The sequence below is a fragment of the Phalangium opilio genome, unplaced genomic scaffold (assembly GCF_054372755.1).
Source record: "Phalangium opilio isolate 3A_F unplaced genomic scaffold, DU_Popi_V2 ptg000079l_1, whole genome shotgun sequence".
NCBI classification, from domain to species: Eukaryota; Metazoa; Arthropoda; class Arachnida; order Opiliones; family Phalangiidae; genus Phalangium; species Phalangium opilio.
In genome coordinates, this window is record NW_028324187.1 from 5,959,110 (window position 1) to 5,986,298 (window position 27,189).

The 27,189-nt window shown below is 36.4% G+C and overlaps 4 protein-coding genes and 1 long non-coding RNA gene across 8 annotated transcripts; 4 read left to right on the forward strand and 1 right to left on the reverse strand.

The window, feature by feature from the left end:
- Positions 1 to 1,318: 1,318 nt before the first annotated feature.
- Positions 1,319 to 4,194, forward strand: LOC149654428 (uncharacterized). Its single transcript, XR_016370600.1, has 2 exons — positions 1,319 to 2,383; positions 2,474 to 4,194. It is a non-coding gene; the product is annotated as an uncharacterized LOC149654428 (long non-coding RNA).
- LOC149654429 (TBC1 domain family member 13) lies at positions 3,381 to 6,093 on the reverse strand. Of its 2 annotated transcripts, none has more exons than XM_089845967.1 (9): positions 5,930 to 6,093; positions 5,748 to 5,821; positions 5,649 to 5,689; positions 5,441 to 5,581; positions 5,121 to 5,363; positions 4,913 to 5,047; positions 4,749 to 4,815; positions 3,819 to 4,143; positions 3,381 to 3,704 (listed from the first exon to the last, which is right to left on the reverse strand). In XM_089845967.1, coding segments are annotated over exons 1-9 (1,047 nt in total). In that variant the 5' UTR covers positions 5,950 to 6,093; the 3' UTR covers positions 3,381 to 3,703. The 2 variants fall into 2 exon arrangements, with proteins under 2 accessions (XP_089702093.1, XP_089702092.1); XM_089845966.1 differs by having other exon boundaries at positions 3,381 to 3,762.
- A 256-nt stretch (positions 6,094 to 6,349) lies between these two features.
- On the forward strand, positions 6,350 to 9,712 carry LOC149654430 (uncharacterized). The gene is made up of 7 exons (XM_089845953.1): positions 6,350 to 6,834; positions 6,923 to 7,786; positions 8,303 to 8,426; positions 8,504 to 8,608; positions 8,674 to 8,847; positions 8,931 to 9,130; positions 9,220 to 9,712. Exons 1-7 carry the CDS (start codon positions 6,491 to 6,493, stop codon positions 9,377 to 9,379), a joined length of 1,971 nt encoding a protein of 656 aa, XP_089702079.1. The 5' UTR covers positions 6,350 to 6,490; the 3' UTR covers positions 9,380 to 9,712.
- A 98-nt stretch (positions 9,713 to 9,810) lies between these two features.
- Positions 9,811 to 14,298, forward strand: LOC149654431 (BBSome complex member BBS7-like). Of its 3 annotated transcripts, none has more exons than XM_089845950.1 (20): positions 9,811 to 9,960; positions 10,050 to 10,115; positions 10,177 to 10,239; positions 10,305 to 10,480; positions 10,540 to 10,726; positions 10,794 to 10,866; positions 10,935 to 11,001; positions 11,577 to 11,645; positions 11,739 to 11,788; positions 11,864 to 11,994; positions 12,124 to 12,208; positions 12,284 to 12,383; positions 12,668 to 12,863; positions 12,929 to 13,003; positions 13,076 to 13,278; positions 13,340 to 13,504; positions 13,559 to 13,668; positions 13,731 to 13,834; positions 13,902 to 14,025; positions 14,087 to 14,298. In XM_089845950.1, exons 1-20 carry the CDS (start codon positions 9,922 to 9,924, stop codon positions 14,221 to 14,223), a joined length of 2,220 nt encoding a protein of 739 aa, XP_089702076.1. In that variant the 5' UTR covers positions 9,811 to 9,921; the 3' UTR covers positions 14,224 to 14,298. The 3 variants fall into 3 exon arrangements, with proteins under 3 accessions (XP_089702076.1, XP_089702077.1, XP_089702078.1); XM_089845951.1 differs by lacking the exon at positions 12,284 to 12,383 and adding an exon at positions 12,505 to 12,586; XM_089845952.1 differs by lacking the exon at positions 9,811 to 9,960 and having other exon boundaries at positions 10,048 to 10,115; positions 10,177 to 10,249.
- A 9,524-nt stretch (positions 14,299 to 23,822) lies between these two features.
- On the forward strand, positions 23,823 to 27,073 carry LOC149654432 (fatty acyl-CoA hydrolase precursor, medium chain-like). The gene is made up of 2 exons (XM_089845954.1): positions 23,823 to 25,538; positions 25,638 to 27,073. The coding sequence occupies exons 1-2, from the start codon at positions 24,076 to 24,078 to the stop codon at positions 26,017 to 26,019; spliced, it is 1,845 nt and encodes a 614-aa protein (XP_089702080.1). The 5' UTR covers positions 23,823 to 24,075; the 3' UTR covers positions 26,020 to 27,073.
- Positions 27,074 to 27,189: the final 116 nt, after the last annotated feature.

A 27,189-nucleotide genomic window follows, 5' to 3' on the forward strand; every position in this document is an offset into this window, starting at 1 on the left:
ATTACTCTATTAGTGTTTAACTATTTAACTACGCGCTTGAGGATATTTGTCCCACCCCAAGACGAGGTTTGTGGGTTGATTTCTGGGGATTTAGAGCCAAACAGTTACAGAAATCACCTTACGGTGCGATGCCCATCTGAAGTTTGATGAGCGGGAAGAATGACGTTACATAACTATAGTATTAAGAGGATAGAGTGTGTCATCCTTCTTCTATTATCCCCTTCTGATATTACGAAGATAATTTTATGATTACGCCTGATAGACAAGGAAATATGACTCGTGTGTTCATAGACGTAATCAAAGTCATATACTTTAGCTAATTGTGATTGTCCACTCTTGTTTAACGCGTCCACGCTTTACTGGCTAACGCGTCGAGTCATTAACCTTCCTAACTTTCAAATTACCTACTTGACAACTAAGACGCGGTAAGATTCATAAAAGAAGAAGTATCCCAATGGGACTCCATTTTACCTGTATTGGATCCCTGATGGATCACACGGTCCAACCTAGGCACGCAAGATGTTCTTTGGTAAATGCCGGAGAGGAAGGTATATGTTTAGAAATACACTTTCGAACAAACGACATGGGAATTCGAAGCATCATGGTATAAGCCAAAATAACAATAAATATGATGAACATCTACGATGTGGGTCTTAGTTTGACCTGCCCTGTTGTTGTTGTTGCCGGTGGTGGTGTTCGGTGTCATTGTCGTGAAAATGTTTCGTTCGTCATTGAAGGGAGAGTGAATGGGAGAGAATTGTGGTGAGGTGATATTTTCCTTTCGTGTATTTTAAGAGGAAGGGGATTATAATTGTAAGTATAAGCATAGCATTTAATTGTGGTTAAGCATTGTGAATTGAGTTTTTCGTTTGCTTGATATATTTAAAGCGAGAGAGAGCATTATTTTGACTTAATTTAAATGGGAGGTTTCCTACTCCCTTTAAATTCTCTGTCACCCGTCGACAATAAGGATTTTACGCCTTCAATCACACTTTCCAAACCCTATTTCAACATTCAAAGAAATCGAGGGAAATTTTAAAAGCAAAAGCAAGTATAAACTGATGCTATTTTTAGAATGGTCATAAGGCACCGGGATATAACAATTATTGGGTGTTTTACCGAATTATTTCTCTTTCAAACGCTTCTGACCATAAGTTCATGTTAGAATTTTATAAGATGCGAAAAGTATGCGTCGGCATAAGTCTATGGTGTAAACTAAAACTTTCTGTACGTGTATTAATCGAGCGTTAAGTACGTAATCAGTTTAGCACTGTTAAAGGTAACTTGATCATGGGGGGGGGGGGGTAATTACTAAAATGTTCTGTTCTGATATTAAGGTTTACTTGTGTCTATTCATTTTAGCATTGTTGTTTTTAGAATGGTCTTACGGGTAATCTTTTTAGCAATGTTAAGGGTGCGCATCGAGGGACTACTCACTCAAAATTTCTCTTTCTGTCGCACTATTACAATTATAACATAAATAAATTTATTGAAGTAAGGATTAAGGGTAATCATTTTAGCACGATTAAAAGTAGCGCATCGAGGGGCTATTCACAAATTTTATGTACGATGTGGCTGCTATTACGAGCCCTTAGGTCGTCTTGTTTTTATCATTCGTTGACGCATAAGTTTATAAGATATGTTCCATAAGTATGTCACTATCCATTCTTCGTAATGTTAGAGGCTTAATGAGAGCTAGTTCAAGAACGACGTGAGAATTGACTACACTCGGTTTTGCAGTCCATCCTCCTCTTTAGTCTGTACTAAGCCTTTGACAGCGCCCCACTAGGCGTCGCTTTACGAGAATCTATGACGTTTCACCTACGTCACTTCATGATAAGCTCTCAGTAACGAGTGACACACTTATGGAACATATCTTATAAACTTATGGTTGACGTAATAACCAACCGCCGGTATTAAATCTCTCATCACGATACAATCGAGGTAATGGTTATTTAAATGGTTTTGTTGCCTTGTCTTTTGTTTTTGAATCAAATATAAACAAAAGGAAGGATGATGCTGGGGACATCGAGGATGCGAAATTATGAGAGAAATAGACGCGCTAACTGTGGAACAGTTTAGATCCGGTGGGTAGCTAGAAATGGGGGGAGGAATACTCGGAAAAATGGCGGGAGGAATACTCGGAAGAATGGCGGGGAGGTCTACGTGATTCAGGGTGGGAAATAAGGACTTTATTTAAACTGGACATTAGGCCAGCGATCCCCCTGGCCTGGAATAAATAAACTGGCCCATGACCATTGACCAGGGCAATGTCGTCTGCTAAACTAAAGAGGTGGATAATTAAAATATTTGAATCAATGTCGGGAACTCGGGACTCTGGTTACCCTTATGATTTCATTTTGTTTTGGGTTTTAAAAATGGTGTCAGTATAGAATATGCATTAAAATTTCTAAAAAAAAAACGAATTTCAAATTTTCAAGATAAATTTTTGGCTTGTTTTTGGGCTGGATAGTTTAGATCTTAGGCAGTTTTTGGGCTTCTTTTCGAAACACCGATTGGCGGTTTTTTGGGCTTGTTTCCAATTTGATTTTGGCGGGTTGAAGGTTTTCAATCTGGCATCCCTGCCCTTGAATTTTCTAAGTGGTCTCGTGGACCACTGACCCCCCCCCCCCTCCGATTTAATTTTTAAACTGGTCATTTGCCCTGTGCCACCGCCAGAGAGAATTTAGAAGGGGAGTAGAAAGGGTGGTTTGGAATGTAGCGCAACGTCGTCTGCTAAACGTTATCTAGGCAGGTCGATTTCCGGTATGATGCGTTTGTAACAGAGAGATTTTAGAACATGTGACCGGAAACTCGCCTACCCCAAAAAGCTCAACGCGACATCTTGTTTGGGCGTCATCACGTTTAATGGTCAAAGGGGGGGGGCTTCTACTCCCCTTCTAAATTCTCTCTGCCACCGCCTTCTTTCCCACGCTGGTAAGGTGGATTTCTTATAAATATCCACATAAACATTTCCCATGAAACAAAATATGCACTACAGAAATATTTCTTTGGCCAAGGCTTACCAGACGAGCTCAGTGAGTGAGTCAAGTTTTTCCAATGAACCATTCGTTACACTTCCGGTCAGTTTATTTTAATTATATCGCTTTAGTTGCCGACTAATTTCAATTAAAAATTCCGTATAACTACTCATCAATTAACTTTATTTGAACCAATTGTCGGGTTCCTCTTCACACGTTGACGGCTCACCTTCAAATTCAAATGAGCCACCACGTGATGCGATGCGAGTTCCAATCATCCAATGAGAGTAAACCTCAATGGATTTTCATCTAAGCCTCGGCTATTCGAATAAATATTAATTGATGAAGCTAATAATTAATAATAATTGGAAATTAATAATTATAGAATAAAAAATATACTCCGTACTTAAAATATTTTAATATTTCGATAAATTTTACAAATAACAAATGCCCTTTTAAACTATACTGGCATATAATATAATCCCTTAAGCCTAAATTTAGGCTAAAAAGAAAAGAAAAATAGTAGAATAATTTCCAAAAATGAACCAGGAACACAAGAATATAAACTTTATTCATGATTAATATTGCTTTATGTGTAGGAATAAGTTAATAATTCCTTGTAACTTATTATTGGTAGGCCTATAATTAACAGGACATTCTTCTTTACTTATGAAGTTCTACAGCTTTTGCCAAGACTTTATGAATATCCGTCAACGGAAAATTCTGTAATAATTTCATATTTGTTGGAAAATCACCCACTAGAAGTTGATTACTTAAAAGGCTGAGAGAAAAACGGTATTAAAAGGGAGTTAAACAAAGATGAGATTAATTTCTTACCACAGCATGGCGCAACAGACATAATTAAGGAAGGAAAATCTATAATCATCCGATAATAAACTATCCCAGACTCTAATTACATCTGGTAATGGAAATTCTTGGGATAAAAGCAAGGTTATCCAACGAAAACTGTAAAACTGAGGCTTGAGCTCTTGTTCTTCCAAACGTAACCATAATTGATAATTTTGACTTTTGAGCATTTCCATCAATTTTGCCATCATGGCTCCAATTCCAGTCGCGGAATCATCCAAAGATTTGATGAAAAAATCTCGAATTTCAGACATCAAATGTGTGAAACAAAAAAAGCAATCAGCTTCAGCGTGACCTATAAATTAACATCAATTAAATTAAAATTAAACACATTTTTAAAAGAAAAGCCCATGTTTCTTCACATTAACCCTTAAAATAACAGCCTTTTTAGTTTTTACTAAATATAAAAGGAAAAATAATATTAAAAATAAATAAATCATCTCTTATTACAAAATAATTAGCATTTAATTAGTCTTAAAAACGAGGACTAGTGCGCCGCCATTGCTTAGTGACGTCGATAGCCATCCCTAAAGGAATTGGCTGAATTCTCACAGGCTGAGAGATAAGGGGAGGGGGTAAAGTATGCCATAGCCAACTCGATCACGCAGCAGCAGACTACTTCGCCGCCATTGCTTTAGTGACGTCTGATAGCCACCCCAACAGGGATTGGCTGAATTCTCACAGGCTGAGAGGTAAGGGGAGGGGGTAAAGTACACCATAGCCAACTCGATCACGCAGCAGCAGACGCCACTAAAGCAATGGCGCGGTAGTCCTCGTTTTTAAGAAAAATTAAATATAATTATTTTAATATTCTTTCTTAATTATATTTAGAAAAAGGCCGTTCTTTTAAGGTGTATAATGTTACGTTAACTGAACTTTTCCCTTTAGTTTTAAACATACATCTCCATTCAGGGTTTGGATCACAAGCAAATGTATAATACAATGGTCCAATAATTTCATTCATCCCCTTAAGTTTTATTTTAATTACAATTAGATGTTAATAATTAAAACTCAAGCTACATTATTAATATAATAATAATAATAATAATAATAATACTATTAACCTGAACATAACTTTGACCAGGATTTAATTTGGCATAAATAAATAATATTCTTTCAACAACTTCCCAATGTGCTTCTTGACCTTCTTCTAAATAAACATATTCTTCATTGGCAGTTTTTCGTTTTGGCAATTCAGTCTAAGTTAAGTAACTCGTTATAGCTAATTGTTTATACCTTAAATTAAAATAAAGGGGTAATTAAATTAATTACATTAGTTATGATTCCTTTACGGTTACTAGCGACACTAGATGACGCTAACGCAGTTTGAGCTATTCTTTTTCTAAGGGCTTCAATTTGGGAACCTTCGACAATTCTTTTACATGGAAATTCGGTGGCTTGTTGAAAGAAAGATATATCTGGACATAATCTCCTAACATCTTTGTCAATTTGTAATAAAACTTCATTGTCTCGGAAGAATGTTACCCATTTGCTATCGGGATTAGGATTTAGAGGCTGGATTTTTAGAAAATGGGGGAAAAGGAAGCTTATATTTTCGGATTTATTTTAAAGGGATCATTTATAAACATTACATGATCTTCAACAACACTATCATCATTATTATAACCAGGTTCAACAATCATTTCCAATACAAATTGGTCATATAATTCCCTTTGTTTTTTTAGATAGTTTGACCATAATGATCTTTTGGATGGAAGATAGTTTAATAGGAGCTATGTAAAATTTAAAATTAATTAACCAATTTTATAAATTACAGTTTAAATAATCAAAAAAATTCACCCTCCAACATATTGGACGGTAACCACTGTCATCAGGAACTCCTGAGAAGGTGGTTAGGGTTATTTTAATTAATATGAGGGGTAATTAAAATTAATTTACCATTAAAACAGAGCCTTTTAAGTTCCTTAATATCGATATCATCTTTTTCTAACAGCTGTTGAAATTCTGACAGCCTTAAAATGACAGAAAAGGGGTGTTACCGTCACCATGTTATTGAACTTGGCTTCTCAATTCTTAACATAAATATTGCCAAGGCTTAGCAAAAAATAAAGAAAACTGACCTCTCTTTATATGCAGACATAGTTATTATAATTTCTTACGATTTAATAGAATACTCTAATGATTAACGATATTATGAAATTAAAATTATCATTTTTAGGCCATAACTCGCTTCGAAATTGGAAAGAAAGAGTCCATTTGAGATTTTTGAGTAGAGTTTTTCTTTACAAGCAAGGCTGCTAAAATGGGAAATTTATCTAGCCAAAAACGGGTTTCTTTGCTTTGACACCGAAACGCACCCGAAAATATCCATGAGCCATTTTAATATAGAAATTTTATAGTTCGTTCGGTGCAACTAAACATTTTAAAAACCTGGCAGCACTGCAGTTTGGGCGCTCTTTTCTATTTTGAAACGATTTTATTGGAGGAAACTGCCGAACACTCTACCAATAAGAAACGTTTACACAATTTAAATTGTTTCGGTAACGTTTTTTTACGTTCAGTAACTTCAGTTATAGCAAAGTTTCAGTTTAAGATTGTCCTCTGTTTGGCTTTGTTGGTTTGGTTCCTTTGTTCGGTACTCTGTTTATAAGCAACATATTTTGGACTTATAAGTTAACGATATGAAACCGCCAGCTAATCCAATTACCAAAACCAATGGTTTAACAAATAAACGTAAAAGCCCCAATGGCAATCAACAAAAGGATGTCAATCAAAAAAATACTACAGAAACCCCTGCCACAAACAAACGACGCAAATACCAAGTTGCTGCCAAAGTAGACACTGGATTGAGAAGAAAACCCACCAGTAAAATCAACAACAACAACCCAGAACCTCAGCCAAGTACTAGTACCGCTGCTGCAAAACCAGCTGCTATAGTAAAACAACAGCGGCCAGTTCGGCAGCCTGTTCGTAAACCATCCCAAGTAAAAGCGCAACCTCTTTCGATTAATAAAGGAGTTGTCAAGTAAGTTTACTTACGCGTTTCTAAGTCTCTTGACCTCTTTAAAAGGCGGCTTTTCCCGTTTAATCTACTTTTATTACTATCTCTTCAGGTTCACTGCCCAGCCAGTGGCCATTGCTAAAAAACCAACGTCAAAACCACGTCAGACCCCTAACAAGCGTCAAAGCATCGTCAGGCGACCCGTTCCGTCATCTAACTCTATTAAACCAAAGATTTCTGTTGCTGCCGAACCTTCAACTGCAAAACGTCAGCTTGTTAAACCAAATACCTACAACGTCAAAGCAAAAATCGACACGGGACTGAAGAAAAAGGATAAAGAAAAACAGGATGATGTCCGGCCTGATCAAAAGGTATTTTTCATCCAGGATTTGAATAATCCGACACCAAGTACCTCTAAGGGTGACACCCTCAATCCGTTGCTTCAATACTACATTTTTAAGTCACGCGGCCATGAACCTCCTTATTGTCACTCCCTGGATGATCTGAAGCAACGAGCTTACGAGAGAGATCAAGAGAAAAAAAAAGCCGCCAGGCGACGTAATAGTAAAACATTTGGATCACGCAGAAAGAAGCCAAAAACGGGTGACAAAAAGTCACCAGCTGATTTTGAAACACCAACGGAACCGCCATTGAAAAAAGCCAAAGTCGAAAGTGAAAAAAGGCTAAAGGATGATATAAAGAAAATTATATTATTTAGTGAGAAGTTTGAAGGTTTGGCTGCTGCAAGCTCGGAAGATCCAACTCACGAATCTAATGATGAAAAAATTCAAGATAATGTCTTTATGGATGAAACTTTTGAAGTTGAACCTTCTGAAGATGATGAAGAGACACGCGTTATTCCAACCAAAGACAATAAGGAGGAAGTGCCTAAGAATGGTTTAAAGACTGTCTCATTCAAAGTGCCTGCTAACTGCGACACCAAGATTCATCCAGTCCTGCCAAGGACTCCATTAAGGTAATTATAATAATAGGGAGCTGTTAGAGATCAGAGGTGTGGCTTAAAATAGAGTAATGTCAGTTCTACTATGCAAACGTCATACCATTAGAGTAGTGTCGGTAGAGGGGGGGAGTAGACTGTGTATCCCTCCCTCTAGGCGCGCTTTTGTAAGAGGGGATACTGTACGCGCCTGGTAGGGGGGGATGACACTGAGCTAAGAGATAGAAGGGTATGACGTTTGCATATGTAGAACTGACATCTAGCTCTAGCTCAGTGTCATCCCCCCTACCAGGCGCGTACAGTATCCTCTCTTACAAAAGCGCGCCTAGAGGGAGGGATAAACAGTCTACTCCCCCCCCCTCTACCGACGCTACTCTATGGCGACAATTCCACTTTCCACCACCAATATGGCGGAACATTTCACACAGAGTGGGATATGGGTAAAATTTCGTCAGGGATAAGCTGGTTTTAAAAGTTATGCTGGGATTTTCAATATAAAAATTCTTCAGAAGTTCCCTGTTATAATAATTTCAGCAATGGATTTAGTACCTCTAAACAACGCCACTTGCATTGTTTGGGAGTTGATCAATCTGCAACAAACCATACCCCGAAAAAATCTGGACAAAAACTGTTTTTCACACCCAAGAAAGCCCAAGAGGTTTAACTAATTACAAATTAATTAATTAATTAGATATCTAAATTAATCACCTCTTAACAAAATTCTTAAATATATAGAAAACTCCCGTTGCTACAGTTTCTAATAATCTTGGCGAAATTCAACAGCCTAAAGTACAACCAACTGAAAACGATTTGAAAGAGTTGAAAGAATCAATTCTTAATGTATTCAAATTATACCCAATTTCGCCTCTAATTATTATTAAATTTAATGATTTAATCTTAATTAGGGTGGGAACATTTTGGAAGCTGAAAAATGGTTGAGTGATATTGGAAGTTCAAACCCTTTCACAAAAAAATTTTCTTTCTGGGAATGCAAAGCTTTGGTTGAAGAAAAGAAAGGCGATTATGAAGCGGTAATGAAGGTATTTGAAGAGGCTGCGTCTAAAATCTCAGAAGATGAGGTATAATTAATTATAATTAGTTTAATTAGTCATTTCACGGGTTGATTTGTTTTAAATATTAATTAATAGATTCTTTTCTTTAGAATGAACTCTTACAAGATGCTTTAGACGCATTTAAGAGTAGAATTCCATTCTCTAATAAGAAAAACAACAAAAGGTCAAGGGTCGCCTCTGTTAATGGTACTCCACGTGTGAAGAAACCTGAATTGGACCCTTCAAATATTTTTGAAACAAACTTGATAAGGTTTACTCTAGCTGATAATTCGTCTAAAATTGTCCAGGAGTACGATACTATTCTTCTAAATCATGATTATTAATTCTATATTTTATTAATTAATTAATTTTTTTTTTTTTTTTTTGGTTTGTTTTTAGGATTCATAAGGAGGAAGCTACTCCGATAACCGCAGTATTTACTCCAGTTCGTCGTTCGGCTAGACTCTCGAGAAAGTCAACTGGTTGTGATTTGCACAAGAATTTTTCAGAGGAGCAAATGAAAGATATTCTCTTGGTTCCCAATACATTTTTGCAATAAAAGCTGTCGAAGTGAAATGTGCAATTCCATCAGGACAGATGGTTTAAAACACATAAAATAATATTTGTTTTAAGTTTAAAACAAATGAACAATTTTGATATTAATGGCTGCTTCGGTTGCCCAAAAAAAAATATAAAAAGCAAGCTTTAAAAAAAAATTATTCTTTTCTCAAAAAAATTTATTATTTTCTCAAAAATTTTTTATTATTTTCTCAAAATTTTTTTTATTATTTTCTCAAATAAAGTTTTTTATTTCTTTCTTTTTTTTTGTAATACCATCAAAGTAGATGGATTTTATTTGCATATGTGATAAACAAACTTTTTTATAACTTTTTATGTCTTATTTTATTGCCTCTTAAGTCTTAATTAAATTAAAATAACTAGGCATAGCTGGAAGATTATTGATTTAATTTATTTCTCAAAAACGTATAAAAATCAATAAATATTGCAGGGACACGTAATTTCGTAAGGGTACAACTACAGACTCAGAATCATAGAAACACCACAATAAAATAGCAATTAAACCTAATTAAATTCGTTAAAATGATGGAATTAAACTTAAATCGAATTGATTACGTTCAGGTGTGACTGTTGGGTTAATATAGAATTGAAATAATTCGTAATATTTAATTTTGAATGCTAAGCCTTGGCTGTTTGTTTACATTTAAAAGGTTGGAGTGACAGCGCCCAAGACAACTAAACTTTTGCCTTCGCACGAATATAAAGGGTGTCAAAAAGTAATTACGGTTAAATTTAATCGTAATTAACTTTAATTTAAGTTTAAATTGATTTTTAAAGGTGGTTACGGCTGATCATAATGGAGTTTTGCATTGTTTCGCGGTTAAAAAACGCGATATTCAAGTTAGATTAAGTTAATTAAATTAATTTTAATTTTATCTCGCTTAAATCCTCAATTTTCTTTCTAGACAATATTTAAAACCTCAACTGGAATTAAAATAACGTGTTTAGAACTCGGGGGAGCTTTGGGTACACCTAGAGATAAAATTTTCATAGCTTCCGGGAATGAAGTGCAAGGATTTACAAAAAAGGGCAAACAATTTCTTTCATTTGATAGCAATATGACTGAAACTATCGTTAATATGTAGGTTAAATTACATTTAATTTAATTAAAACTAAGCTAATCTTATATTATTAATTTAGGCATGTTTCAGGAAATGATCTATTTCTCTGTGGCAATTTTATTTATAATCATTACTTTGATTGTATGGATAAACATCATTATTTATCTGGGGATAGAATTAATGATTTAATTGTTTTACCCGTTGAGAAAATGAGAGCTAATATACCCGTTCTTGCTTGCCAAGATAGGGTTTTAAGAATATTAAAGGTTAACTTATAATGGAGATTTTAATTAATTAAACTCAACAGTGGGTAATATTTAAATTTTAATTTAGGATTCAAACTGCATTTATGAAGTTGAAGTTGAGGGTACACCCTCGTGTTTGGCTTTGTATCAAAACGATGGAGGTAATTTTAATAATTATAATTAACTTAAATTAAGATTAAATGAAAGCATCATATCATTATTTAATAAGGTGAGAATGGAGAGGATCTACTTTATGGGACTAGTGATGGTAAACTTGGTCTAGTAACTCTGGAAAGGTAATTGGCATGATTCTAACTTCAAGTTAATTTAATTTTGTAGTGATTAAGAGTTGTTCTGAGCATTAATGGAACATCAATAATGATTAATTAGCTTATTCTTAAGGCAAAATAGGTTTAAGCAGTTTGCGGCGAGATTGACATATAATTAGGCCAAGGCTTAGCCCGTTTAAAAATTAGCAGACGACTATAACTCTGAATCCTCCTATTGAGGGTAGAACTGATCTGAATTGAATTGATGCCCAGAGTTTTTTATTTACCTGTGAATTTGGCGCCAAATTCAAAAATGACTTTCCCACGTGTTTGACATTGAAAACAAGTTATAATCATGTTTATATTCCATTTGCTCCGATTTGTGTTGTTACTATAAGTAAATTTACGATAAATAACCGTAATTAAAGAATTTAAACACCAATAAAATATAAAATACGATATAATTGTAAAATAAAGTTTACATAATTTGTCCCATTCGCGATTTTTAGCCGATATAGGGTGTGTTAACCGCTAACAACACTTAATTTTATACAGAACACACTCTAAGAAACGTAGTATTTTTTCCTTTGATAATATTATAGACTGCGTGAATTGCAAAATTATAACAATACGTCACTTTCTGACGCTATCCATCGCAGGGAATTAGATCGGTAAGGTTTAATATTTACGATTAACTTAATTTCGAAAGGTAATTACGTTAGTTAAAGTCGCGAATAAGGTTTAATTAGGTATTTAATATTTAGATTCACGCCTAACCATCGTTGGGAGATACCCAATACTAAGCGAAGAGGAGGTTATTATAGCATACTATTAATAATTTTAGGGAATGCCACAAGCGAAGGCTTAACAAAATAATTTTAAATGTTAGGCATAACGTGCATGGATAGTTATGACATCACGGGGGACGGTACTAAAGATCTAATTGTGGGTAGAAACGATGGTAACATTGAAGTTTACAGCTTTGATGAAACTGAGGAACCAACACTTCGATACACATACGTAAGACAAAATCCTCTCCCATTCATACTGCAAGATTTAGCTGGTGTTAAAATAATACCCACTAAGCCTTGTCGCATCGATCGCGAATAAAGTAAGTCCTAATTTACTATAAATTTTCTCTATGGTAAGAACTGCGGTGAAAGCGTCACGTCTGTTTTGGGTGGCGTTGTGGGAACATCGGGTTACGACGAAATACTAGTCACAACTTATACAGGTTAGAAGAAAAAAAAACCGTTTAAATTAAATGTAATGTCATGTAACCCTGTTTAATTACCTATATGTATATCAGGATGGGTATTTGGGCTATCATCAGAGGCAGCTGAAAAACACGTCGATCCTAATTACCTACTAATTACCCAAGAATCAGCCCAGAAAATATTTCGTTTAAGGTATAAAACTAAGCCTCTTAACTGCCTGTCACTTGTCAGTTGTCACTCGTTTGTCACTTTTAAAATTTAATTACGCAAGGCTTAAGTTTTTCAAAACACAATGCAATTAATTATTCTTAAGGATTCTTATTCGGTCTTTGCAAAGAGCTCGCGTACAAAAAGCACTGGAAACACGGTCCGCACACTTACCTTAAAAACCTAAAGTAAATTGCACTATTCTTTAGCTTTGAGCACCGCCATTTTGAATCAAGGCTTAAAGTTAAGCCTACTATACGAAATTTTAGGTCCGAAATTGAAGAACTTCAAAAAAGGGTTAACGCGGAACGGGATAACTATCAAATGTTGGCCCAATCAGACAGTGGGGGCGTTTCGGCCGTACCATTTTTCAATATTAATGACCAATTTCATTTGAGTCATGAAGATGCGTCATACGTCCTGTCAATAGAAGTTGAAACTGCCATAGATAATGTTCTACTTCAAGTTAGTTTAGTTCAGCTTTCTGTTACTTCTTTGGTATTATCAGTTTAACTTCTTTGAACTAATAGAGTGACGTCCCAGTTGACATACTGGACAGTGAGAAAAACTCGGCGGTGGTTAGTTACAGCACTTGTAGTCCAGAGGTTAGCCGTCCATTGATAAGGCATTCTTAACCCTAATTCTAATTACAACGTAATCGATTGATTGCGCGTTAGAGTGGTAACTTCCTATTAGCAACCTATCGATGCCAAGCGAATACCACTCGTCTTGAGGTCAAAGTTCGTTCAATCGAGGGTCAATACGGGACCCTTCAAGCTTACATAACACCGAGATTGCAACCAAAATGTTGCCAGGTCCGACGATACCAGATTAAACCCTTATCATTACACAGAAGGATGCATAGCTTCAATGAAGATTTGTATAATAGAGACTATTATTGCCGAGGCTTAGTGTTAAGCCTAATTTAGTATTATTTACAGGCCATTAAACGTACTGAGTTTACGCGGTAATTTTACACTTCGCGAAATGCACGCCTGGATCGTCTTTTGTTTACCGGAAGTCCCTGATAGAACACCAGCGGGAGAGTGTTCCACCTTTTATTTCGTATCTACCTTCCTTGGAACTGTCCTCTCTTGTTTTTACAAGTACTTGATTACAAAATGATAATTAAATCAAATTAAAATTAAAACTAATTACAGGAGGGGTGAATCTATATTCAAATCAGATAGCATTTCGACCATATCTATTTTAAAAGATATTTTAACGAAAGAGGCAACGAAAAATAAAATTCAAGTGGATATTTCGTGCGGTATGAGATTATCTAGCCCTAATTATTTATCTTAATTAGGGTTAATTAATTTAATGTCTTAGATATAAGCGAGGATAGTATCCCACACACTTTGGACTTAATTCACCCTAAATTGGAGTATCAGTTATTACTGGCTAAGAGAGTTCAACTTATAGACGCTCTCAAAGTAACTTAACCTTTGAACCCTAACTTATGATACACTTACTTAATATAGGCCTAATTTAATTTTCTAGGACTTGCAAGCTCACGAAAACGATTTAAGTTGTTTGTCCCAAGAATACAAAGACATATTGGAACATTCCGACCAATTACAGCGAGAGTTTAAAAGACAACCGTCATATTTGGAAAGAATTTACGGTACAACAATTAACATGATTTTAATTACGATTAAATTAATTATAACTGAGATATCTTGTAGGTATGATAACCGACTTGTACATTGACATTCACAAATTCAAGGGTGTCAACGTTAAGACTCGCGTACCGGCACTCTTACAAATTTTGGATAATTACGATCTTCAAACTCTGACGGAGTTTTTCATGGCTAAACTTTAAAAATATGAATTGTACTTGTAATTAAATAATTATTTTAATCAATAATAAAGATTAATTAATTCTATTCAATTTCAATGGATTTAGTTTATTTTTTATTTATTTTTTCTCCCATACAATCGGTAACTGTTCAATTGATAAGTATTGAGACGAGTTTTTTTTAGTTTTCACTAGTATTTGGTCAACTTTTATGTATGTATCCCCAGCCGGCTTAGCTTAACTGATAGAGGCCCTGAACCTGTTACCAATTGAAAGCGAAAGGTAAACTATTCTTTGAGTTCAACGCTCTACGAGGGTGTTATGATCAAGTTATACAGAATGGTTTAGTTAGTGTTACGCTATTATAGAGAGAGTGGTACTGAAAGCGGAGGAGCTACGGAGATGTGACGTCATTATTGCTATAGAGAGCTTTCAGTTGGAGGAGGAGCTGAGTCTCGTGACATAATTTACGCCGCCATATTAGCGGGGGGGGGGGTTTAAAGCAGGAATGAAGCTGAGACTACCCTCCCAATATGGCTACCAGAACAGCGGTGAGACTTGGGAGAGTGTGACGCACTACTGAGCCGAGTCTCGTGACATAATTTACGCTGCCATATTGGGGGGTTTAAAGCAGGAATGAAGCTGAGACCCCCCCAATATGGCTACCAGAACAGCGGTGAGACTTGCAGGGAGGGTGTGACGCGCTACTATCCCATCTGAAAGCTCTCTATAGTCTAAATTGTATGGCCTGAGCTGACGACTTCCGATATGGTGGTCAAAACCGAGGTAAGAGATAGGAGTGTGTGACGTCACGAGAAAGTTTGTAGTAGCAGCAAAGACTATAGAGGATGTTTATAAACATTCCGATTAATTACTTGAGCCATAATTGTCGTAACCCCAAGTACTTAGTAAGGGAGGAAATAGGGCTATGACATACAAAACTTATTTCCCTGTATCTCTTTGACACTTCGAAAGAAATGTCTCAAGGAGGGCGGTCTCGATTAGCTAAGCTACACCGTACTAGCGGAGGCCGGGTGGGCCAACTTTCCCTGGGTATCAAGCTAACCTAATACCGCATTGAACCTTATCTGGATTGAAGCCAGGTTCGCAAGTTGAAGGAAGAAATATCTAAAAAAGTCCTTCCACTTTCGATGACTGACTAAAGAGATAATGAACCGCCTCTTTCAAAACAAACTAGCAAACGCTAGCGAGAGTTTGTTTGGTTGCAATACCTGGGGCATACAGTATCCCTTTGAAAACTTTAAACTAAAAAAACGGTTTAAGGTGCCTCTCGAATCCATGAGAAAATTCACTAGCTTGGTAAGTACTGTAGTTGCCGGTGCGCAAATTTATTAGGGCATAATAGTTACTACTGTCTGGTTCAACCTGGCGCTCCAAGATGCGTGGGTACGAGGTAGAATAGCAAGGTACTTAAGGTCAATGTTAAACAAACCACCAATGTAACGGGGATACGTTAGCCGTCTTACATTGTCTACTCGCGGACCCCGTTTTCTCGTGGGAAAACGTATAGTATCCTTTTTCCTTCCTGGTACAAAGTCACGTGTTGTAAAAGACCCAGAAAACACCCCCAACGTGAACTTTAACTCCCCCCTTCCCTTCCCTTGGATTTTTAAGCAAAAGGGCCTAGTTTTAAAGTTGACCTTGTTTGGATTAATATTATATTCCTTGAATTTAAATAGGCTTAACTGCTTCCACTCTCTTAAAAAACCCAAATTGTGAAATTTGAATTGCATACGTCGCTTTCACTAAAAAAAATAGGAGGGTATTTATATCGCTTCCCCCAAGTACGTTGCTAGAACTTTGCAAAAGTAAAGTCTAGCCTTTCACTCTGCTTTGAACTACTGTACTTGAATAACTTAGTTCAAACAGAGTCTAACAACACTTCACTGAAGTTAAAAGTCAAAAAGACAGGGGGAAAACTTTCTCTAACCCCTTAAGTTAAAATAGTGAAAACTATATATTTCAAAACAATTGGGAACGTCTGCGGCGCCGACGAAATTGACGCAATAATCTGTAAAATTCTATGAATTATCCAGAAATAGCCTGAATAGATTAAATATATCGGTTTATCATAAGTTTATAAGTGATATGTTCCTTCCATAAGTAAGACACTTCCTATACGATTCGTAATGCTACTGAGAGACTTACAGCTCGAGATAACTAGTTCTAGCAGAACGACAAGCGAGAATTGAAGTCCTACACTCGGTGGTTAATTTTGCAGTCCATCTAGTTCCAATTTAGTCTGTATGTACTAAGCTTTGGCAGCGCCCCAGTCACCAGACGTCGCTTTACCTCGAATCTATGACCTACGTCACTTCATGAGTCATGACAAGCTCCAGTTTGTAACCAGTGACTAACTTATGGTGAAAATATCTCATGAACTTATGGGTTTTATTACATATTTGCCCCAGAGTAAAGTAAAAGATTCTGACAACTTAAGGAGGTTCCATCCAAAAGCGACTAATTTTGTTCTCGCCCAAGGCTTAATACCTGCATTCTTGAAGTTAAAACTTTAGGCTTATGAAATTACATGGCGTATTTATAGAGTGCAACAGTGTAACTGCAGCGAGAGTAATTACTAATTTGGTGGCCTTTAATTAAACCCTTCCTTTAGGAATTCAGGATTTGTGACGCCAGCTGCATGATAGGCTGCTGCTACGTCTTAACGTTGATCTCCCTTGAACCCGATTCTACCTTAGCTTACCTTAGATTGATTATTAGTTATTACCTACCCGGTATTCCTTTTCGATCTCTTTAAACTAGAATTTTTTTACCCCCCTAAAGGTACATGTTGTTTTGAAGAAAATGTTTCTTTGAAGGTTACGTGGCCGTAGACCTGAACAACTTATCACGTCTTGTATCAGCAGTGTTTGAATGCAGCCAAAATACTAGTTATATTCGTGCATAGGATTGATTGGTCTATTTTTAAAAAGGAACAGGTCTCGGTTTTGAGTTTCAACGACGCGCGGCAGTGACGTCATACTCTCTTTTACGCAGTAAAAATCCGGGTTTTTTTATAGATTTTATTTTATTATTCTAGAAAAATATATTTTTCTGGGAAATGTTTTGAACATAATTATGAATAGTTCATTGGCTGATCAATTTCGCGATTCGAATCGATGCTTGGCGAATGGCGATACCGACACAGGAAGACCTATGTCACAAATGACTGACAATTAAAGGCCGACTTCCATCGAGAAGAGTTCTAGGGAACTGAAAACCGAGAATCGAGACTAACAATGGAGCGACCGTGCCGATTTTCGAATCCCCGCTGGGGTAAAAGGTGGAAGGGTTCTAGATAACTGAAAGCCGTGCAATGTGGTTCTAGCGAACTGAAGATACTCAATAGAGAATTTCCTTCAGGGGAAACCAAGGAAATAAATTTAAAAGGATTTCTATTGTTCATCTTCAGTTCGCTAGAACCACATTGCACGGCTTTCAGTTAGCCAGAACCCTTCCAACTTTTGCCCCAGCGGGGATTCGAAAATCGGCACGGTCGCTTCATTGTTAGTCTCGATGCTCGGTTTTCAGTTCGCTAGAACCCTTTTCGCTGGAGGTCGGCCTTTAAAGTTCGCATTTGGACGTAACAACCTATTCAATCTTCTATTCCAGTACTATTGTCTCTGAACTTACTATTCTACCCGCTGTTAAACAAATAGTAAGTCGAGACAAACATTTTAACCTTGTCTGGTCTGGATTAGTACGATTAACCCTAGCCAGACGAAATCATTAAAAGGTTCTAGGTCGACCTTGGCACATTTTGCTCTTTTTTTTGCCAAACCCCATCGGAGCATCCGGTGTTAAAACAATTGACCCCACGTTTGGGCCACCCAAAGATGTAAGCGTGATACCCAAGTACTCTACGCATTGTCCTGAAGTTGAACCAGAGTAGTTGGTTAGCCAACAAATTAGTGATAGTCCTACAAGTATACTAACGCCTCAGTTAAGAAAAAAAGTAAAAAAAAACCAAAAGAAAAAAAAGGGGGGGGGATGGTTTTTAGTTTTAAGTAGGTCATGGTCTCTGAGGGACTTTCTACCGAGAGTACGTTCAACTCTTCTTAGCTGACTTGACGCCCTTGGGTTTACAAGAAATTTCTCGCCAAGAAAAATAGAATTGCGCTTTAACTAAGGGCTGAACTTATGTTAATATTTGCAATCAAGCGTCACACACTTGCAATGCAAATCAATGATAAATTTCACAATAACAACCCAAATTGAATTACAAAGCTTAACCTGACTTGTAAAAGGATTGACTAGTAAATTTATTCGGATTCCTCAGGACACGATTAGGCCTAGAGCTCTGTTAATTTCCAATAAGCGAGTAGCGAATTTCATGACTAACAGAGATCCTTCAGTCTGTCACAAACTAATTAGAGTATTCAATTAATTGACTATTTAGTTTTGATTAAGCAAGAAAGTTAATTATTCTTTGAGCCGCTTTAGCAATCTAGTAATGCCTACAACACTTAAAGAGTGACTCAAATATCGTCTGAACCACCGAATCAAAATAGATAAAAACAGAAGTATATAATACTTCTCTTCGAGAGAAGTGTACCACAAAGCGGGGTAAGTGTAACGTCACTCTTCCCAACATCGGAACATTTAGAGCAAGGTTACTAAAACGAATCACATACGCGATAAATAGTTCCCTCATCATTATTAGCTCTTAAATATTTGGCACGACGCGCTTGTGAATTTTGTACCACGTCAAGACGAGGTTTGTGGGATGATTGCTGGGGATTTAGTGCCAAACAACTATAGAATTCACCTTACGGTGCGATGCCCAGATACAGAGTGTCATCCTTCTTCTATTATACCCTTCTGATAAAAATCAGTATCTTGAGAAATTGTATCTAATTGTAACTAACTCGGAACGACAACGAAATATTTTTTCTCAATAGAGATAAAGGGAGAAATTTTATTTCTGGTAAATACTTCAATGATTGAACAATTAGCTAGGCTTGGCTATATTCATTTAATCTATAATATAATTTTTATAAAAATAAAAAGTCAAGAATCCCTAAAATAAATTGAGAAATTAAATTTTTTATTTTTTTTTACAAAACAGTAAATATTGTTTTTTGAAGTGGGCAAAAAAGTGACGTCGTCACTCTCAAACTCATTATTGCGAAATTAAACCCACCTCTATTTAATTTCTGGACTTTATTTTTCATCTCAATTTCAACTTGTGACATAAAAGGTCGAAACGCGTTTCAAGGTTATGTAGGTTCGTTCATCTTTTAGCAACCAATTTTACCCAGAGTTCCTTGACAGTGGTGTTATTTTCATTTAGATAAAAAACTATCTTCTCTTTTCGCGCGTAAATTCGTCACGATTCCGAGTAAAACTTCCATCACAGAAGATGGAAATCCAAACATTCAAAGATGTTTTCGCGGAATTCAGAGCCTTGATTCGCTTGTAACCCTAAGTGATTCGTCAGAAGGGAAGCTAAGTATATTGATATCACATACTCAAAGGGGTTTCTTCCCTTTATCTCTTATAGAACCAGAGATATAACACTTCAACGTCAAAAAATTGACGCAATGGTTTTATTTTAATTTTGCTTAATTACTCCAGCCCTGATTAATGTAACCACAAGAATTTAGCATCGTTTTAAAGGGGAGAATTCGGGCTATGACATACTCAAAGGATTTCCCTGTATCTCTTACAGAACACGAGTTATGACGCTTAAAAGTTTATTCGCAGTTTAACTTTTGATTGGGATGGGGAGAATTCAATTGTCGCTATATTTTAAATATTACTTAATTACTAGAGCACTGATTGTTGCAGCCACAATTAAAAGGTATCATTGGAAAGGGCAGAACTCGAGCTATGACATACTCAAAGGATTTCCCTGTATCTCTTATAGAACACGAGTTATGACACTCCAAAGTTTAGGCGCAATTAAAGTTTTGATTGGGATGGTGAGAATTCAATTGACGTTACATTTTAAATATAACTTAATTATTAGAGCACTAATTGTTGTAGCCCCAATTATAACGTATCGTTGTAAAGGTAAGAAGTAGGGCTATGTCATATTCAAAGAATTTCCCTGACTATCTAACAAAACCGAAAGTTATAACACTCCAAAGTGAGAGCCTCAAAAAAGGGAATCCGGTTACAATTGGCTGATTATAAATTTGAAATTTCTAATTTAATTTTTATTACAATATCATAACATTTAGTTTAGGCATATATGGGAGTTAAAGGGCCGGGTCAATAGGTATTTAGGTTAGTATTGAAAGGCGAAAGCAGTTAAGAAATTCCGGGCAATAAAAAAAGGGAAATTACAGGGTACTGAGCTAGGGAAGAAGTTTGAAACCCATTATATTCCAGCTTCATGATGTGCCTATCCATCAAATAACTACTCTACTAAAGGTGTTTACGTACTCTCTATGGGCCTTTCCCCGAATTTTAAAACCACCCAGGGCCATTTCCTGTAAGAAACGAAACCAGAGGGCCAAAATACAATGGGGCTCCTAGCTGGCTTCCATCCCATAGTACGTTATTTTTTGGGCATTTCTATTCAAGCATTGATGAGATGAACTTTGAATTTCCGAGCTACGTGCGTGATGGGTCAGAAAAACATACCATTTTAAAGGTTATTGGAGGTCACATTTCTTAAAAGACTCGGGTCGGGGGACCGTTTGCCATTTGAAGATAAGAAAGGTCGTTGATACCGTTTAAAGGTTAAGGTACCCGCCAGGAAGATAAGGAGGCTACTATATATAATTATTTAGACCCAAGGGGCCAAGGGTTATCTTAAATGGTCGTCAGATTCAATAAATCAACGTAAAAACGTCAAAATATTTTCATTTTCATTGGTGACAAACCAATCCCAGTTGGATACCTCAATTACACCAATGTTAAGATATTGCAAAGGAAACATGAAATCTTTCTGAAAAATAACTAAATCATTTCTTATTTCTTTTAAAAAAATTTCAACACTGGACTGTCATGTCATAAATCATACATTTAGATTGAACAGTACCCTTATTTTAAAGTACACATGCCAAGAAAATTCTCTACGATGGATTGAGTCAAAGTTATTAAAGGCAAAACGTGGGTATCGTGTGTCCTTTAGATGGGAATAAGTCGCAATAGGACGACCCACTTTTTGTATATTTCGAGTCGTGTGTTAACATTGAATCCTCCGATAGAAGTTATAACTTAAACATAATTTAACATCTGACCTATTTAATTAATTTTCTCGGTCAAGGGATTAACACAATGATTAATATCTATTGGTTTGGACTCCCATTTTGTTGGCGCCACTCTATAGGGGTCCCAATCCCATCTCGGCGCCCTACTCAATACGACGTACCATAAGTAATATAATATCTTCAAGTATGACCAAGTCTTAACTTAGTCATTACGTAACAGCGTGAAAAGATTTACGTTAACAATGCTAGTTATTTGTCAAATTTCACGTGGAACCTACTCGTGGTGAGACAGAGCCAATATTGTTTAACCAGAACTAACCCATCAGATAAAAACAACTCGATCACGTGGACAAACCGTCTTACTTACACTTAATACGTCACTTAATACGACAAATATGGGTTAAGAAATATCACTTGATAGAAAGAACCCTTCATTCGATATCTCTGGCAGATCTTATAAATACTTTAATATAGCGATTTCGCAAAAGATACCCTTTATTTACAAAGCCTAATAACAGGTTTATTTATTTGGGTTTTATCAATTAAAGTGTATCAATATCAATACTTCATTATTAACCCTAAAAAAAGGGCTTAAAGAAATCCCCCATTGTCATCCGATGTTGTGGGAAAACCAATACATTTCCCAAAAGCTATTACCCTTAATTTACAAAGCCTAATAACAGGCATATTTATTTGGTTTTATCAATTAAAATATATCAATTACAATACTTCATTATTAACCCTAAATAATAGGCCTTGAAGAAATCTCCGCATCGTTATCTGATGATATGGAAAAAACCAATTGATACCACCAGAATAACTCTTAAGATTTCGAAAAAGCTAGTACCCTTTATTTACAAAGTCTAATAACAGATCTGGTTTTATTTGGTTTTACCAATTAAAATATATCAATAACAATACTTCATTAATAACCCTAAATAATAGACCTTAAATAAATCCCCGCATCGTCATCCGATGTTGTGGAAAAAACCAAGTGATACCATCGGAATAACTCTTAACATTTCGAAAAAGATACCCTTTATTTCCAAGCCTAATAATTTGTTTTTATCAATTAAAATACTTCATTATTAACCCTAAATAATATTCCCTAAAGAAATCCACCCCATTGTCATCCGATGTTATGTAAAACCCAATTGATACCACCGGAATAATACGTAATAACACTTCTTATCGGTTATTAACATATAAGGGTTCAAGATACGTTTCGTCACCTTTTTTACATATAATAACGCTTGCAAATCCAATTTCCTCAAGTGCACTTGAACAACAGATAACTACTTCTATAACAAATATATATAGTTTAATAGGTAAACACTCAAAACTATATCGAAAGATTTTTTTAAAAGTAAATACAAAACATAGATGAATTGAAACTGTGTTAAATAGATAAGAATGAAATTCCACAAATTCACTATTAGAGGAGTTCGACGCTATGTAGATCATATTATCTTTAATCATTTATGCTTCTAGTAACCTTGAGTTTGTGCCTTTAGCCTTGTAATTGGTCGTTCACATCTTTTAACCGATGTAATTGCAAACTTAGGGTCTCGGGGTAATTTTTTCTTCTCCACTAAGTAATCTTTTGGCTGCGTTTATTTAACCTTCGAAAGGTTCAAACCGATAAACTATAAAATGGTTCGTCGCAACCGGATGTTAATAATCTATAGTAAACTAACGTATCTATTTATCAATTAAACTAATTATTTTTTCAAGTTAAATATTTATCCCAATTCTTGAAAATTATTAGAAATAATAAAAAATATAAAAACTGGGAAAATACCCTTGCGTAATAAATCAAATAAAATAAATTTTTTTTTCCAGATTTTTCTATATTACGTAATTTCTAGTAATATATACAACCCTTTAGTAACTAAATCTACGTGTAATTTGTAACTGACAAGGTTATTTGACGTTAAAATTGAGGTTACGTAATTAATAAGCGCATGCAGTGAAATCTTTCAACTCTTATCACCATGCGTATGGTTTAATTTTTTGAGCATTGATTGTTGTAACCCCAAGTATTTAATTTAGAGGTATCACATATTCAAATCATGAATTAGACGTATCTCTTACAGAAGCAGAAATTACGATATCTTAGAAATGGATAAAGGAAGGAGATTTTAATCCCTGGAAAGGAAACTTCTTAAACAAATAAATTTATTTTCTATTTTAATTTTGGCTATGGTCATCAGGGTATCGTATATCACAATATAAATATAAAAGAATGTGCCTCTTTAACGGAAGTTATCATTTTGTAATTTAATTTCTGGTCGGAGCCTCTCATATTGGGGTCACAGCTCTAGACGCTACTCTCTCCCGCTCTCTCTCTCTCTTGGGTTTAGGAGAGGTGGAAAGTGAAGCCCACCGGATTTACCTGTGAAAGTTGAGCTACCTGAAGAGACGAAACTACAGAAGTTAGAGAGAACGGGAGACGGTAGTAAGGTTTAGTAGACAGATAGACAAGAGGAAAAAGTATTCGAGAGCAATTTCCTTCCCCCCAATAAAAAAGTAGCGCCCCTTCGATAGTATCGGTGATTGAACCAATCAAACGCCGTCCATGGCCAACTCGTCCCCCAGGAATATCTCGCGCACTATAAAAACATAGGGCTCGACGATTTTTACATTAGTCTTGAAGATAGAACTCCAGGAGGAAGTAAATCATCCTAACAAAATGACGCGATTCTTAATATTAATATTTTTAACCACGATGTACCACCACGAGGTAGTTGAGTCCAGGGTTAACCTAGACCCCTTACTAATCTCAACGACTTCCGGTTATTTGAGAGGAACGAAAGGTAACACCGTTTACGGAGACGTCAGGAAGTTCCTGAACGTCCCCTATGCCCCTGAACCAATTAGATTTCAAATTCCGGTCGAGATCGATACACCGAACGCGATGAGGGACGCGACAAAGTTGGGTCCGGCGTGCCCGCAACCCGGACATTTGAAAGAAACTCTGAGTCCCTTGCTGGACATCAACGAAACGATGGCCTACAACGAAGATTGCCTAGCTTTAAATGTCTATATCCCCGACGGCGTCGTGTCCGATAAAAGACCAGTAATGGTATGGATCCCGGGCGAAGGTTTCAACTATGCCATCCCTCAACAATTCGATGTCAGTTACTTGGCCGTCTTAGGAGACGTCATTGTCGTTACCATCAGCTATCGGGTAGGTGTTTTTGGATTCTTAAGCACCGGGACCCGCGACGCGCCTGGAAATTTGGGCTTTTGGGACCAACAAATGGCATTAAAGTGGATCAAATCTAACATCGAGGCTTTCGGAGGCGACAAGAAGAAGGTAACCCTATTCGGACGATTTAGCGGCTCTATGAGCATCACGGCCCAAATGGTCAGTCCCTTGAACCGCGACTCCGGTTTGTTCAACCGTACTATCTTACAAAGCGGTATCGCCACTGGAAAATGGGTTTTTGATAGCCAACCTGAGGTTCTGGCCAACTCTTTAGCCCAAGAAGTCGGTTGCCGTCAAGATATCGTTAAATGCATGAGAGAATTACCCTATAAGACTCTCCTCGAGAAATCAATGTACATGCCATGGAGACCAACCCTCGATGGTACATTCCTAACGGAGGACCCGATGGAATCTTTAGAAAAAGGGAACGTGGCCAATGTTGACGTAACTATCGGGCTCAATTCGGACGAAGGATCCCTCTGCCTCTTATCATTGTACTACTTGAACTCTACTTACTACAACAAAGTCATCAATGACCAACTAACCCGCCTTGATTTCGACAATCTGTTACGCCAAGACATTCGGGACTTTACTAAAGTCAACCCGCACGAGGACATTCACGGTTTAACATCGCACGAGTATGGCAACCGGGGCAACAGCTTCAGGGAAAGCTACATCGAATTCTGCGGGGCAATGTACATCACCTCCCAAATGGAGATGGCCGCTAGATATTTGTCCAATAGGAACGCCGGTAACAAGGTCTACATGTACCAGTTCGACCACAGACCGAGTTTTTCCATTCACCCTCAATTTCTACGCGCCGCGCACGGTGATGACATTTTATTTTCGCTTGGATTGGTCCAGAAAAACAACAAATTACCCCGAGAAGAATTGGAATTGAGTCGAAAAATGATTGAAGCCTTCGCATCATTCGCCAATAATGGGTAAGAAAATTTAAAACTTAATAATTCACTAATAGTATTGTACGCTGATGAAAATAGTAGAATCAAACTAATCATGATTTGAATTGAAATGAATTACAGGAGTTTCAGTTTCAACCAAGGCGATGGCTCGCGAGAAACCCTTCCAGAATACGACCAAGAAAACGGTCAAATCGTTCATTTCTCAACGTCACCAGCGGTCATCGAATCAAGGAAAACGTACGACAGGGCGGCTAACTTTTGGCATTCCGTTATCCCAACCATATCCGGAATAGTGTCCCGTTCCCACCAAAACATGCTCGAATTACAAATCACTAACAGAACAGCGGGGTACATCGTTGGAACCTTGCTAAGTGTCCAGAATACGGAATACGTTTTATTAACCCTCGTATGCTTGACCTTACTGCTGGTCGTACTACTTTCAATTTACCCCATATTCTTGCGCAAAAGAACTATCAAAGATGGCATGTTGATGGACTACTAAGAGCAGTGTCCGCGACCCCAATATGACGTTGTAAGGTCCAAATAAAACCACGTGACGTCCCCCCAGCTTAAGATATGGTACCACTTTGAGAACATTATAAAAAAATCACGAACAATTTGCTTATTCTAAGTGGTACTATACTTATGGTGATAAAAAGGTACAAAAAATAAATAAAATAATAAACGCGATAGCTAAAACGGAATACGCTCTGATACAATTGATAAAAAACTACGTTGTTAAACGGTGAAATAACTGGTTTTCAAGTATAGAGAGCACTTTTTAAACTTTGTCAATGTGTGCCAATGAACTCTAAATGATTAAATTAAGCAATGCTAAGAAGGTAGAAGCTTGAACAACGAAATTCTCAGGGTAATATAACGACGGATCGGATGTAGGGCAACCTTTAAAACTACAGTGAAGCAATACTTCTTATCTTAAAATTCAAAAAAAGGGTTGATAGAAAAAAAAATGCTGAATAATGAATCACGTGCCATATTAATTTTATGATATCCCCTTTATAATATCGCATAATTCATTAATAAGATCTAATTAACTTTAATTAATATTTTTTATTGCACTCCGCAGGCGGGTGTTCATTATGTTAAACTATTTCACTAAGGCTTTTTCAGCCATTTTGTTTTGGCGCAATTATAAAATTTCACGCTTTTTACACGAACTTATAGGTTAAGGGTCAATTTTTAAATTCCCTGACACGTGACAACCTTTTTGCCTCGCAACATTTTCTTGTGTTCAATAAAAACCATGTTAATTTTATGGTAAAAATAGATAGCCCGAGAAATACGGTTGAAAACGTTTTAGAAATGCTTTTTAAGTATCTAGGTTAGAAAAGCTTAGGTTAAGCAAGAATTTGCGAATGCCTCTACTTTGATTGAAGCAGCCTGAAGGCTATTTTTTTTTTTTTTTCATTTTTAAAACGCCTTGTAAATATTCATTCACCGCCATGTACATAAATCTAGTCTGAATCTTATGAATTTTGTTCCACTGAATTTTTCTATCTTGTAAATATCAATAAAAATGTTTTTTAAATCCGTAATTTTCGAGTTATGATCGTTGTCTTTGTTTTTCTTAAGTGGTAAAACTGGTTTTCTTAAGCCTAACTAATTAAATAGTGACAAACAAACCAAGGACAATCTAGCGTTTTTGGCACTA